This window comes from Apis laboriosa, unplaced genomic scaffold (assembly GCF_014066325.1).
Source record: "Apis laboriosa isolate Shangri-la unplaced genomic scaffold, ASM1406632v1 scaffold25_cov139, whole genome shotgun sequence".
Taxonomy (NCBI): domain Eukaryota; kingdom Metazoa; phylum Arthropoda; class Insecta; order Hymenoptera; family Apidae; genus Apis; species Apis laboriosa.
Genome location: NW_025222552.1, coordinates 2950697 through 2965026, shown reverse-complemented (window position 1 = coordinate 2965026; position 14330 = coordinate 2950697). Strand labels below are relative to the sequence as shown.

At 20.6% G+C, this 14330-nt stretch overlaps 4 protein-coding genes across 6 annotated transcripts in view; 2 read left to right on the top strand and 2 right to left on the bottom strand.

The window, feature by feature from the left end:
- Positions 1-4602, top strand: part of LOC122713552 (rho GTPase-activating protein 44-like) — a 10241-nt gene extending 5639 nt beyond the window's left edge. Inside the window, exons 5-10 of one of the 2 annotated variants that reach the window (XM_043934118.1) lie at positions 632-929; positions 1126-1365; positions 2741-3537; positions 3613-3785; positions 3860-3920; positions 4041-4181. In XM_043934118.1, coding sequence (XP_043790053.1) covers positions 632-929; positions 1126-1365; positions 2741-3537; positions 3613-3785; positions 3860-3919 — 1568 coding nt within the window. In that variant the 3' untranslated portion in view covers position 3920; positions 4041-4181. Of the gene's footprint in view, positions 1-631; positions 930-1125; positions 1366-2740; positions 3538-3612; positions 3786-3859; positions 3921-4040 lie in introns of both variants that reach the window. The other variant, XM_043934117.1, reaches the window with a different exon arrangement.
- On the bottom strand, positions 4324-8045 carry LOC122713553 (acyl-CoA-binding domain-containing protein 6-like). 2 transcript variants are annotated; one of them, XM_043934120.1, is made up of 2 exons: positions 7309-8045; positions 4324-4475 (listed from the first exon to the last, which is right to left on the bottom strand). In XM_043934120.1, exons 1-2 carry the CDS (start codon positions 7940-7942, stop codon positions 4459-4461), a joined length of 651 nt encoding a protein of 216 aa, XP_043790055.1. In that variant the 5' UTR covers positions 7943-8045; the 3' UTR covers positions 4324-4458. The 2 variants fall into 2 exon arrangements, with proteins under 2 accessions (XP_043790055.1, XP_043790054.1); XM_043934119.1 differs by lacking the exon at positions 4324-4475 and having other exon boundaries at positions 7154-8045.
- A 68-nt stretch (positions 8046-8113) lies between these two features.
- On the bottom strand, positions 8114-9514 carry LOC122713612 (methyltransferase-like protein 23). Its single transcript, XM_043934218.1, has 2 exons — positions 9229-9514; positions 8114-8899 (listed from the first exon to the last, which is right to left on the bottom strand). Exons 1-2 carry the CDS (start codon positions 9391-9393, stop codon positions 8315-8317), a joined length of 750 nt encoding a protein of 249 aa, XP_043790153.1. The 5' UTR covers positions 9394-9514; the 3' UTR covers positions 8114-8314.
- Positions 9515-10695: 1181 nt separating this feature from the next.
- Positions 10696-13038, top strand: LOC122713600 (NAD-dependent protein deacetylase sirtuin-7). Its single transcript, XM_043934199.1, has 4 exons — positions 10696-10874; positions 11011-11108; positions 11343-11558; positions 11621-13038. The coding sequence occupies exons 1-4, from the start codon at positions 10776-10778 to the stop codon at positions 12777-12779; spliced, it is 1572 nt and encodes a 523-aa protein (XP_043790134.1). The 5' UTR covers positions 10696-10775; the 3' UTR covers positions 12780-13038.
- Positions 13039-14330: the final 1292 nt, after the last annotated feature.

Here is a 14330-nt window from a genome sequence, read left to right as displayed (position 1 = left end):
ATATAATAATATAATAATATTAATATATATATATATAGATATTTATTATAATATATATATATATTATATATATATCATTGTAAATTCTGTTATCCTTTGAAATAAACAATTTATGACAAAAGTTCCAGAATTTATTATTATATTCTATATTTAACAAATTATAGTAACAGTATAGCAATATTATAGTAACTTTTTAAAAATACATAATTATAATATTGGTTATTGTAATATATAATTATAAAATATACATTATATATTATATTTATTATATACATTAATATATATAACAAATAATTGAAAATATATTAAAAACTGAACACAAAACAAAAATTAGATATTTTTATGTAAAATTTTTTATTTATTTATACTTTTAAAATTTATTCCTTGCAATTCTAAAAATTATATATTCTAAAAATAATATTTCTATCTCAGATTTTTGAAGAATTAATGATTTATTAAATGGAAAAATGGATCATTAAATGGAAAATTGTTCTAAAATAAAAAGGAAATTATATGATTCATTTTTAAAATTCAATTTTAAAAAAATATATAGATTTTGAATTATATATAAAAATAATGGATTTCATGTTTATTTGAATATTCATTATATAATTCCATTTTATAATTACAGATGATAATGAAATGAAACCAGTTTATGGTTACCCTCTGGAAGAACATCTCAGAGTCACTAATAGAAAAATTGCATTACCTATTCAATTATGTGTATCTGCATTATTAAGATTAGGTATAGAAGAAGAAGGTCTTTTTAGAATAGCTGGCGCTGCATCAAAATCACGACGAATTAAATTAAGTTTAGATGCATGTTGTCTTACATTACCAACTGCTCTAGAATATAAAGATCCACATGTTATTGCTGGTGCATTGAAATCTTATCTTCGAGAATTACCAGAACCTCTTCTAACATACAAGTAAATATAAATATATATTTATTAATTATATTTATTAATATAAAATTAATATTACAAAAATATTACTATAATGATAATATATTATAAATATTATTATAATATATATATATATATATATATATATATATATTATAAATATTATTATAATGAAAAAAAATAATGTTATGTATATTCATGTTTTTATTTTATATTAAAGATTATATCCTGAATGGATGGCAGCTGCAAAAATAACACAGAATGAAACAAGATTAAGAGCTCTTTGGGAAGTGTTACATAAATTACCATCAGCAAATTTAGAAAATTTACGGTTCCTAATCAAATTTTTAGCTATACTCACTAAAAATCAAGATGTAAATAAAATGTCACCACAAAATATTGCAATTGTGATTGCACCTAATCTAATATGGAGTCCACAAGAGGATGTAAATACAATGGTGTAAGAATCTATTTTTTTGAATAATAAGTAAAAAATATATTATTTATTTATATAAATCTTATAATTAATTATTAAGCAATAAAACAAATTATAATATACAGCCATACTACTATTAATGGTCCAGAAAAAAGATTTTACATCAAAAAAAAAAATAAGTTGAAAATATAAAATAAAATTTTTTTATATGATGTTTTATTTTTAAGAAAAATCGATTTTAAATGTCTGCAGAATTCGATTATATCCTAATTATATAAGTGCATTTGATTATGTTTTGATCTAATATATCTCGCTGTAGGTTACTTTTTCAGTTCAAATTTGTGTTTATTGTATTGGATAATCAAGAATTTATAATAAATTTTATTATTCGATAGAAATGTTTGCTATTTTGTTAAATATATAAATATGCTCTAAATGCTTCTATCATGTTTTTTTTTATTTGTTGTTCTAATTGTTTAAAAATATAAAAATATATATTATAAAATTAATTCTTTCTTTTAATTAATCAAAACTAATAATTTTAATTAATAATAAAACTAGCAATAGAATAAACAATTGATTTAATATGAATTTGATCCATAAATAAAAATCAAATGACGTGAGGAAATTGTAGTGAAAAAATTAAACTCCATCATAAGTAATCTAAGTTTTAAGAAAATCACATCAGATCAATTATTTATTCTAAAAAAATTCTAAAGGAAACAATGATGAATATTTTCAATGATTTTTGTAATAATAAAATTTATTTATATAATAAATTAATATTTGATATTATTGTGTTCTTAATTATCCAATATAATAAACACAAATCTTAATTATTATTATAATAAACACAAATCTGAACTGAAAGAATATAGCAATAGATAAATTAGATCAAAACATAATTAAGTGTATTCGGCAAATATTTAAAATCAGATTTCTTGAAAACAAAACATCATATGAAAAAATTTTGTTTTATTATTTTTGATTTATTTTTTGATATATAATTATTTCTTTCAGATTATACTTTTAGTTACCGACTTATATAAATTATCATATATATAGAATGTTAATATTCGTGAAATATTTTTGAAAAATTGATTCTAGATATTAAAACAAATTCAAAAATTAATATACAAAATTATGATTTATTTATTAAGTTATAATAAGTTTGCATTAGATTAAATGAGACAAAGTGAGATAGTTTTAGTTTAGTCTCTGACATTGTTTTATTTTATTTTGATCTCAATTCATTCAATATAAATTTTAATTGCTTATAACTTAATAAATTATTTTTTATGCTAACTTTTGTTCTGTTTTGATCTCTAATCGATTTTTCAAAGAATAAACATAATGTATGAATATATAATTTCTACCAATATAATATTTATTATTTCAGAATGAACATGAGCACAGCTAATAACTCTAGTCTTATAGTTGATCAATTGATTACATATGCAGATTGGTTTTTTCCTGGCGAAATAGATTTTGATCGTGATTTAGAAGTTGGTATTATAAATGGTTCAGAAAATCAAAATATGAATATTCGCCGTTGTATCTCTAATAGTAGTCTTAGCGATCATGGTGAAAGTCCTCCACAAGGTAGTCCTAAACCTGCAACTCGTAGGAAAAACAAACCAGCTCCAACTCCACCAAATAATACTACTCCAGATAAACATGATAAAAAATCTGATGATAAACCACCACCTACACCTGATAAACCACCTAGACCTTTAACATCAGCAACTCTTAATCGTAAAATTCAAAAACATGAAACAATAAATACTGAATCAATTACTAAACATGACAATAGTACAGAAAAGCAAGATGGAAGTTCAGAAATAGAAGGTAAACAATGTAATGAAACGAATGCACTAGATTCTTCATCCTTTAACTATTCAGAATGCATTAATGAAGTACAAGAAGATTTACATAATGCAAATATTGAAACTGAAAAAATTAATCAAGAAACTCAAAGATATGAAAAAAATGTAAAATATGTTCCTATTGCTCTTGAAAGAAATACTATCGAAAATATATTGTGCAATAAATCTATTATGGAACTTGAAAATTCAGAAAATTCTATACATAAATTAAAAATAATACCAATTGAAAGACCACTTCCTTCCACAATAGAAAGAATACGTAGACCAATAGCTGCACCAAGAAGTATAACTAATATAGTACATAATACAGGTAAATAAATATTTTTATAATTTTTAAGAAAATATATAATATGAAATTTTTTTAACATATATTTTAATTTAAAAGAAGAAATAGTTGAATTACGAAAGAAGTCGGATAATAATCCTATTTGTACAAGTACACTTGACAGAAGTAGTAAACCAGCGATACCAGAACGTCCAGCTGGATTAATTAGACCTTCAAGCCTCATTAAACAACAACCACGTCACAGTAATGAAAACTTAGATTCTGAAACAGGGGTGAGTGTTAGGAGTTTTCAAGTATTATTTATTTTCAGTATTGTATGTAAGATAATTCTTTAAAATAAATGTAGTTACTGCCAGTGGACTCAACAAATATCACTGCCTGGATATTGCATTTTGAAATACAATAACGTAAGCTATAAATAAAGTGAAGAATCCAAACGTGTTAATAATTACTTTTATTTAAAATGTCAAATTGCATAATAATTTTTCATAATTATTAATATTTTTTTCCTTTTTAATAATCTATAGCCTTTAACTTTGGAAAGAGCTCATGTATATTCAGTGGACAAACAACAGGTCAGTATAATACAAGTGCGTGGAAATGGCAATGTGTTCTGCACCTCGGGCAACAACAATGGCAACGCGGCTTCGAACTTACAGAGAAGCCCCAGTGTAGGTAGTCGACCTTCATCTATGTCCTTGTATGGTGAACGACCGGAAAAGCCAGCCAAATTAAATGCTCCAGAACAAACAAAAGCTCATGTGCGAACAAGATCAGAAGGAAATATTATCGATGTGCAAACTCAGACTGAAACGGTAGTAGTTGTTAAAACTTCACCTCCACAACCTGTTCCGGCTTCTCCAAGATTTCATCAAAGGCCTCCACGGCCACAACCACCGCCTCCACCTCCACCCACCGCACGAATTAAATCAGAACATGAAAGTACTAATCTTTAGGATTAGCTGTAAAAAAGTGATTATTAGATTTATAAGAGAACTTTATAAGAATTAATATTTTTATTAAAAAAAATGAATACTATATATTTCTTATAAAATAATATAAAACTATGAAAAATTTCTGATAAAATAATACAATATCTCATATTTTAGTATTATGATTTTGAGAATTAAAATTGATAAGATACTTAAATAAAATTTTATTTTAACTTTCTAAAATTATGCAGAACATAAAATATATTTTTTTCTATATTTTTAAATGTTGGTAAATAACAAAAGCAAAAAATAAAATTTAAAATTAAATATTTCTAAATCTTATATATTAAAGATCAAGAAATTATGCCTAATTTCCATATTTAATTCCAATATTTTTGCAATTTATTAATTTTTATAATATTTTTATAATGTTGAAAATGATATATTATAAAAAAATTGGCTTTAAATTAATGTATATATTTTTAAACATATAAATTTCAGTATGGTTATTATGTAATACAAAATGAAACACATTTGGAATTATAATATATTTATGTTATTTATTTGTATCTATGGAATATATTAAATTCTAATGCATTTAATAAGATGATTACTTATAATAAAAGAATATAGAGAAAGGATGAATTCTTTAAATTAGTTTTAAGTTGTTAAAAATAATAATTTTGAATAAAATAATATCAATTAACTTCAATGTAAATAAATAAATAACTTTTGCGTGTATTTGTTTTACAAAATAACAATACTGTGATATAGAACTTATAATAGAAAATAATATAATACAAAACAATGTAGAATTTATAATACTACCAAAAATTATAACATGTTCAATTTTATTATTTAGCATCATTTATTTAGATTAAATAAAAATAATGTTTACTACAATTATCTAATTGTAAAAAACTTATTCTAATTAAAATGAAAATATTATTCTAATATATTAAATATAAAAATTGTTTTATATTTATTTATAAATGAAATATTTATATTGTGAATATTTTCAAAATTTATTTACAATATATTGAATTAATAAATTACATTTTTAAAATATTATTATATTTAATATTAAATTATATCATGAAAATACACATAGAATATTTTTTAATATTTTTTAATATGATAGTAAATATATGCATTGATAAATATATTGTATATAATAATATATTATATCTTTATATATAATTTTTTTTTAAAATATAATAATAAAAAATTTAATTTCATATTTTTTTTCTTATATGAAATCACCTGTATATTAAAATTGCAATTTAGCAAATTCTATTTAAACAAAATTGATTAAAAAAAAAAAAATAAATATTTATGTAATATATAATTTTAAAAAATTACTTCATATTTTGAAATAAAAGAAATCAATAGGTATGTAGAAAATTTTTTATATTTTAATTTTTTTATTTATTTAAAGAATATTTAATTTATAAAAAAAATAATTTCATCACATTATTTAGAGATTTATAAATTTATAAGATTTAAAAGATAGTTTTAAAAGATTTATAAATTTTTTTTTGTTTTATATATAAAAAAATTAAATCTTATTAATTAAGATTTATTTACATTTATGAAAATAATATATACTTTGTAATTATATTTTGCAAAACTTTTGATTTATTTAATGAAAATTTTGATTAAATACAAAAAGAAAAACTTGTATTTTTTTTCTCTTTATATAAAAAATAAAAATTATTACATACATAACTTAAATAAGTTCCCTAAAGAAATTAATGAAATTATATTATATAATTTTTATAAGATATTTATAAAATATTTGTAAAATATAAACATTTGATGATATATGTTAAATAAAAAATTTTAATGTACAATAAAAAACAAAATTAGTTACATATTTAATATTTTATGATTTTATTTATTACTAATATTATTAATATTTTTTGAATATACATAAAGTTGTAATTGTAAATGCATTTTTATAAGTAATATTTTATAAAAAAATTGCTAGATAAAATTTTCATTATAGTATTAAATATATATATATATATATATATATATATATATATATAATATTTAAATATTTTATAAACATAATTTTTTAAAATAAAAAGTGAGAATAGTTAATGAGATATAGAATTATTATTAAGTATTTACATACATATATTTTATTAAAAAATTGAATAAATAATTTTATGTATTTCATCAATCAATCAATTTTATTTTTAGAATTTATATTAAGTTACATATTAAATATTATTAGTTAAGCTAAACAAAACAAAAAAATAAAATCTAATGATATTATAAATTTTTTTGATGTAACAAATTATTTAAACATATTAATTTCTATATTATTTTTTTTTAATAATATATTTACATGACTGATATATATTAATTATACTAATGATTCAAATAACATAATATTATTTTTGTTTAAAATAATGATTTTAATTATGAAATCTTAAATATTTTTTATTATAGTAAATACTTAAATTTTTTATTTTCTTTTATTTAAAAATATTTGTAAAGTTTTCTATAATCAATTATATTATGTTATAAATCATACATTTATTTTATATTATTTATATATAAGAAATATTTAGACTGTGAATTTAATAAAAGTTATTTGATCTGTTTGTACATAAATAAAAAAATTATAAAAATAGAATTATAATAATATAAAATATAAATATAAATATATAAAATACCATGAAAAAATCATTAATTCAATTTATTAATATATATTAATAAACTTAGTTATTACATAATTAATATATTAGATATATTTATATTAATTTATATTAGATATATATGATTAGATATATTAATATTAATTATAATATACTTCTTAAATGTTCATCAGCAATATCTTTTGGTATCATACCATTATTATCTTTTATAGATTCAGCTCCAATAGAAATTAAATATTTTACAACATCAAGATGTCCACATGATGCTGCATAATGCAATGGTGTTTGTCCATCTTCATCTTGTGAATTTATACTTGCTCCTTTTTTAATTAATTGTTCTATAATTTTCAAATGTCCTCGATCTGCAGCCCAATGAATGGGTAATAAACCCTCTGAATCCATTATATTTATAAGATTTGGTTCTTTGTCTAATAATTCTTGTACTTTTTCTTCTTGTCCTTCTTTTATCCAATCCAAAAAAGTTTTATCCACATCATTTATTTCATCTTCCATATTTATAAACCGACTAATAGCAACCCAATTACTAGATTCAGATTGTACATTTTCTTCCCAATTAGGATTAAGTTTAGTTAATTCTTGTATATAATTATTCATAGCATCATCACAACTCATGTCATTAAGACCTTTCCATGCTTCCCATTTTTGTCTTGCTTGCATTTGATACCAATTAGGTTTTGAAATATTACAAGGCCCAATTGTAGCTTGCTTGTATAAAGCATAAAATTTTAAAAGTTCTGCAGAATTTAATTCTGAAGCCAATAACTGTAAATAATGCGTTGCTTTATTGAATGTTTTTTCAAGATTCATTTTTATGTATATTTTGATATATTATTAATAATTGAATTTATGTTATAATTTATGCTGTTTTATTTATTATTTTATCTATCTTATATTTTCAAACTGTTTAATATATTTCTCAAATAAATATTTAGTTACTTCTGTAATATGTAATAACTCGTCCTCTAAAATATGATTTTTACAAAGTACATTATTCATTTCTAATTTACTATAAAATTCTATAAATCCATGACCTGTACTTAAGCCATTTTTATCAAATATAACTTTTGTATTCTTTATTTTAGCAAATGTTGAAAAGTATTTTTCAAGTTCGTAACGAGAAATTGTCCATGGAATATTATGTATAAAAATCAAATATCGATTAATCATGGCAAAAAATATTTAAGCTGCACGTTGTATACTTAATAAATGAATTGTATGATCTTGCATTAATTCATGTATATTTATGTCAGAATCTGTGCCAAGTCCAGCTAATGATATATGAGTGCAGGTAAGATTCCATTTATTTAATAGATGTTCTATTGTCCAATCTGCACTTCTTTCTTGATAAGTACATAAAAATTTTGCATTTGGATTTCTTTCTAATAAGAATGCCACTGTAACAACTATATCTTCAAATAATGCTGGTTCATAAAAACAATCAGAACCAAGAATTAAATCTAATGGTCCAATTGAAAATAAACTAGATAAAAATAAGCCCCATGTAATACCAACAATTTGAACTTGAGATAAAATACCATTTAATTCACAACTTCTTCTTATATGTTGTAGACTTCTAGGAAAATTAGCAGAATCACTTAAAGTTACTATTGCACCACATTTACTAGCTAAAATTCCAGGAAGAGCTGTACCTGAACCAAGTTCCAACACTCTTTTCCCAATAAGCTCTTCTTTATGTTCCCAAAGAAACCAAGCTAATACAGGTGCTGAAGGCCATGTATAAAAATTATAATTAGCTTGAAGTAACTATAACAAAAACTATATATTATTAATAAAATATTAAACAAAATATATTTAAATAACTTATTTAAACTTTATTTATTTATTTATAATATAATTTAAAAGATTCAAATAATATTTAAAAATTTTTAACATTTTAATATTTTTTTATTAATTAAAATATAAATCAAATTACAAAATATTTACTTTATATTTCATAGAAAAATATGAATTATTATATAATATAATTTTTGAAATAAATATTTTTAAAAAATGTATAACCAAACTATGTGGTACACATATAATAATAAAAAATGATTAATAATAAATAATATAATTAATAAAAACTTTATTACCTCCGGGATATAAATCTCTAAATTTTCGTTACACTGTACGTTATCTTGAGTTTTACGAGAAGTAAACAAAAATTTTTTTATTTGCTCGGAAACGATTCCATCGGACATTAGGCTGTGCGTAGGTGGACTTATATCGCATGGAATACTTTCTTCTAAACCTGGCATGACTAATTATCAAGCCGTTTACACTAGTATCTATTCATTCTGATCGTAATTATAAAGTTGTCACTAGAAACCATAAATTTAAAATTTTCTTTATTTGCAAATAAAATCAAAGTTAAAAATATAATCACTATTTTGTCCAGAGTTGTCGATTCACAGTATATAATAGAAAATACAAACATATAAATAAATTTAAATTTTGAAATGGCGGGAATAAGTTTGGAAAAAAAATTAATTATAATTGTAATTTATTATGATGAAAAAAAAATTAATTAATAATAAATTAAAAATTTATTATTAAAAATAATTAATAATAATTAATATTACATTATTTTTACTATTTTTGATTTATCTCTTTTTGTAAGAAATTTTAATTTTTTCTATAATATATATAATATACATAATAATATATATAAAAAAATAAATAATATATATAGATAACATATATTTACTACATATATATCATATTTTAAAAATTTGAAAAAAATAATGACTTTTATTTTGTTTTATGAAAAAATTGATTTTTATTTTATCATTTTTAATTATTTATATTAAATATAAAACATATTTATTATTAAATTCTTAATTATAAAATGGTGGAATATTAAAAAAGATATTTTATTATATAATATTTTTAATATTATTTGATTTTAATTATGTTAAGTATAATCCTTAAGTATAATCATTTTTATATCATTTTTAATATTTCATTTTGCCAATATTCGATTATTATTATTTATAAATTTATATCATACAATATGTTATATAATGTTTTCTATTGAAATAATGAATTTATAATAGAATGAAATGATAGATATATTCTTATATAAAACATTAATACATTTTTTTTATGCATATAACTTTTTCTAGCAAAATAAATAATACATATTTATCATTAATAATATATTTTAAATATCAAAACTATATTTTATTTTTTTATCAGGATTAAACTTAAATATTATGATGTTAATAAAATTATCTAATAAAACCAAAATGTTTTCAATATAGAACATATTCTTTTAATTTTAATATTTATATACTTGATATACTTTAAAATGATATTTATAATTTTAATTACAGATTTAATTTAAAAAATAATATTTTGTAATTATATGTATATACTTCTCTCTCTCTCTCTCTCTCTCTTTTTCTCTATCTATTTATCTATCTATCTTTTATATGTTTTTAGTTACAGTTTAAATAAAAAAATATATTATTAATTTGAACAATTTGACATTGAACAATTTATTATTATTATTATAATAGATTTAATAATTATAAATTATCAATATAACATTTATTTTAGATTGATAGATAATATTATTTTAGATAAATATGTATATTTTATATAGTGTTATGCTGCAGTTTAGTCGGTTTGATTAAAGATGGAGGAGACTAACAATGAAAAGTTTCTGTCAAGGAGGCGTTCTGCTGCTCTTAAAGCTTTTAAAGTAAAAGACGAACGTATTGCAACTTTTAAAAAGGTACATTTATAATTTTTAATATATTTTATTTGATCATAATTGATCAATAGTAATTTTTTTTTTATTTATTTCCCGGCATTATCTTTGACGCATCATAAACAACTATGAGTTTAATTATATTTTTATCTTTTTTTAGGTAGCAGCGATTTTACAAAAATCTGAAACAAACAGAACCGCAGAGGAAACAGAAATACTTATATCTTGCAGTGATGTAGTAAAAGAGGTTAATTTAAGGTATAGCCATTTTGGAAATCATTAATTGTACACTTATGAATATATTAATATTATTTTATAATTATATTAATATTAATTATTGGTAACGTTATTATATAATACAATATAAGTTTTGAGAATTAAGTTACATATACAAATATATTTCTTTATATAAATATATATATATATATTATATATAATATATTATATATATATATATATATATACTTCACAAAAAATTTATTATTGTTTTAGACAAGAAAAAAGACATAGAGTTAAAGCAAGATTAGAAGAAATAGAAGATGCACCAGAACTTTTGGAAGAAAAATGTATGAGATTGGCTGCAGCAATTAGCAGAGCAACATCACTTGCTGTTTATACTGGTGCTGGTATTAGTACAGCTGCTTCTATTCCTGATTATAGAGGAACAAATGGTGTTTGGACTCGTTTACAACAAGGAAAAGATATTGGGTAATATCAAAATTAATTGAATAACATTAAAATATAATTAATTAAAATTTATATATTTACAGAAATCATGATCTTAGCCAAGCAGAACCAACATTGACACATATGGCTCTTTATGCTTTATATAAGGCAAGAGTTTTAAAACATATAGTTTCTCAAAATTGTGATGGACTTCATTTGCGTAGTGGAATACCTCGTACACTTTTATCTGAAGTTCATGGGAATATGTATGTAGAAGTTTGTAGAATATGTAAACCATATAGAGAATATTGGAGATTATTTGATGTTACTGAAAAAACAGCTCGATATTCTCATGGTACTGGAAGATTATGCCATAGATGTAATTCTGTTTTACAAGATTCTATTGTTCATTTTGGTGAAAGAGGCAATCTTCCTTGGCCAATTAATTGGAATGGCGCAACAAGAGCAGCAAAACAAGCAGATGTTATATTATGCTTAGGTTCTAGTTTAAAAGTTTTGAAGAAATATCCATGGTTGTGGCAAATGGATAGACCAATCCATAAACGTCCGTCATTGTATATTGTAAATTTACAATGGACTCCAAAGGATGAAAATGCAGTTTTAAAAATAAATGGAAAATGCGATGAAGTTATGAAAAGGATTATGACTCACCTTGGATTGGAAATACCGCAATATAATCGTGCCAAGGATCCTATCTTTTTTCATGCTGTACGACTTAGAAATAGTGAACAACATACAACAAGTCAACCTTGTTTGGAAGAGCCAACTAATATTGTTCATAAAGAATTAAATCAAATTGATGATAATTTTCATGAAGATATATCATCTTCAACAAAAGAAAAAGAATGCATTTCACCCAAAAGAGTAACTGAATCAATGTCTGCTTATTCAGCACCATTTTTTACTGCATTACCGTTTTTATCTATGGGATTACCATTTCCACCAATGTATATGTGTCCTCAACTAACACCACTTTTTTATTATCCATTTGTACAAGTACCAAATATAACTTCAGATGTGCCAAAACCTAAACCTACATGTACTTTCTGCATGGAAAATGAAGGATCTCTTACTTGTCTTTATTATCAACGAGAAACAGACAATTCTACTTTAATAGGAACAGAAAGTAAGCAAATAAAAGATACAAAAACATTAGTAATTCATGCAGATCCTCCAATAGCTGCTAAAAATCCTGGGTGGTTTGGTAAAGGATATCGTAAAGGCATGAAAAAGAAACGGTAGCATTTACTTTCCCTTATATTATATAATCTTCCTCTTTTCTCTTATAATATGAATGTATAACATATATGAAATATGATATATAATAATGTACGTAAATGTTTGATTCCTCCATATCATAATAAGATCTGTATACACAATTTAGAAATGTGTAGCAATTAAATTCCAATATCCAAAATTTTAGCAATTAAATTAAAATATTTAAAAATTAAAAGAGTTAAACTTTTAAGCATTTTATTATTCCTGTTTAGTAGATATGCAATTATTTAATTTTAATGTATTAATTACAGACTGAAATTATCAATAGATATTTAAATATATATTATATATTATCAATTGGATTATTAATAGCTTATTATGAAATATGCTTAAAATTTTTATTTTGCAGGCCAATTATATTGTGATTTTTAGTTATAAGATTTTTAAATGTTATGCAAAAAGTTTATATTAACCAAAGTGATAATTTTCTTTTATTATTTCTTATTTTATATTTGTACAGTTAAATATATCATAATATTTTACAAAAAGAATTTTTTAAAAAATAATATGCGTATGAATAGTATGTAAAGCTTTTATATTATATCTTTTTCATATTGATTTATCATTCCAGTTTTATAAACTAAATATTATAAAAAATTAATCCTATGGATATTAAAAAACTGTTTGTAATAAACATCGAACTATATTAGCTCTTTTTTTTGTATTGATTAACAATGCAATAAACAAAACAAAATTTTATAAATAAAAATAAAAATTTTTATTTATTTATATTTATTTATTTTTTTCATTAACCATGTTAAAATGGAAAAATATCATATATAATATTATAATTCATATAATATGATATAAATATATATAATATATTCATATATGCACTATATATGAAAGCTAACATTTTTTAAGAATATTTACTATAAATGTTTTTTTTTAAATAGTAAATATATATAAATATTCTTTATATTAGTATAAAGAAGTTACTGTATATCACATTAAAGAAGTAAATTATTATTTATGACTGATATTATTCAATTATAGATAAAATTAATGTGTAACAATATAGTTTCGATATTCCTTTTATCTTTTTAAAAATTTATATATATTGCATGATATTTATATGTATATATATATATATATATACACAATTATATTTATAAGATGATATGAATTACATATGTTTTACTTTTTATTAAATAGAACATAAATAATTAATTTTCAACGAATAAAAATACATATGCAAAAATAATTATAAAAAAACAAATTAATTAAAATTAATATTAAAAGTTAATTTAAAAAAATTTAAAAAAGTAGAAAAAAAAATAGAACTAAAAGAAAGGAAAATAAAAAATATATAAAAAACGAAAATCTATTCAAATGTAAATCTAAATGATATTTCTATGTTTCATATTTTATTTATTTTACATGGAATTCGATTCATTTGTATTTTTATATCAAGTTATTCTTATGAATGAAATAAATTTATTATGTATGTTCTCATATTATGATAATTTTAATAAATTTTGAAAATATAAATTTTTTGAAGTAAATAAAAAAAAA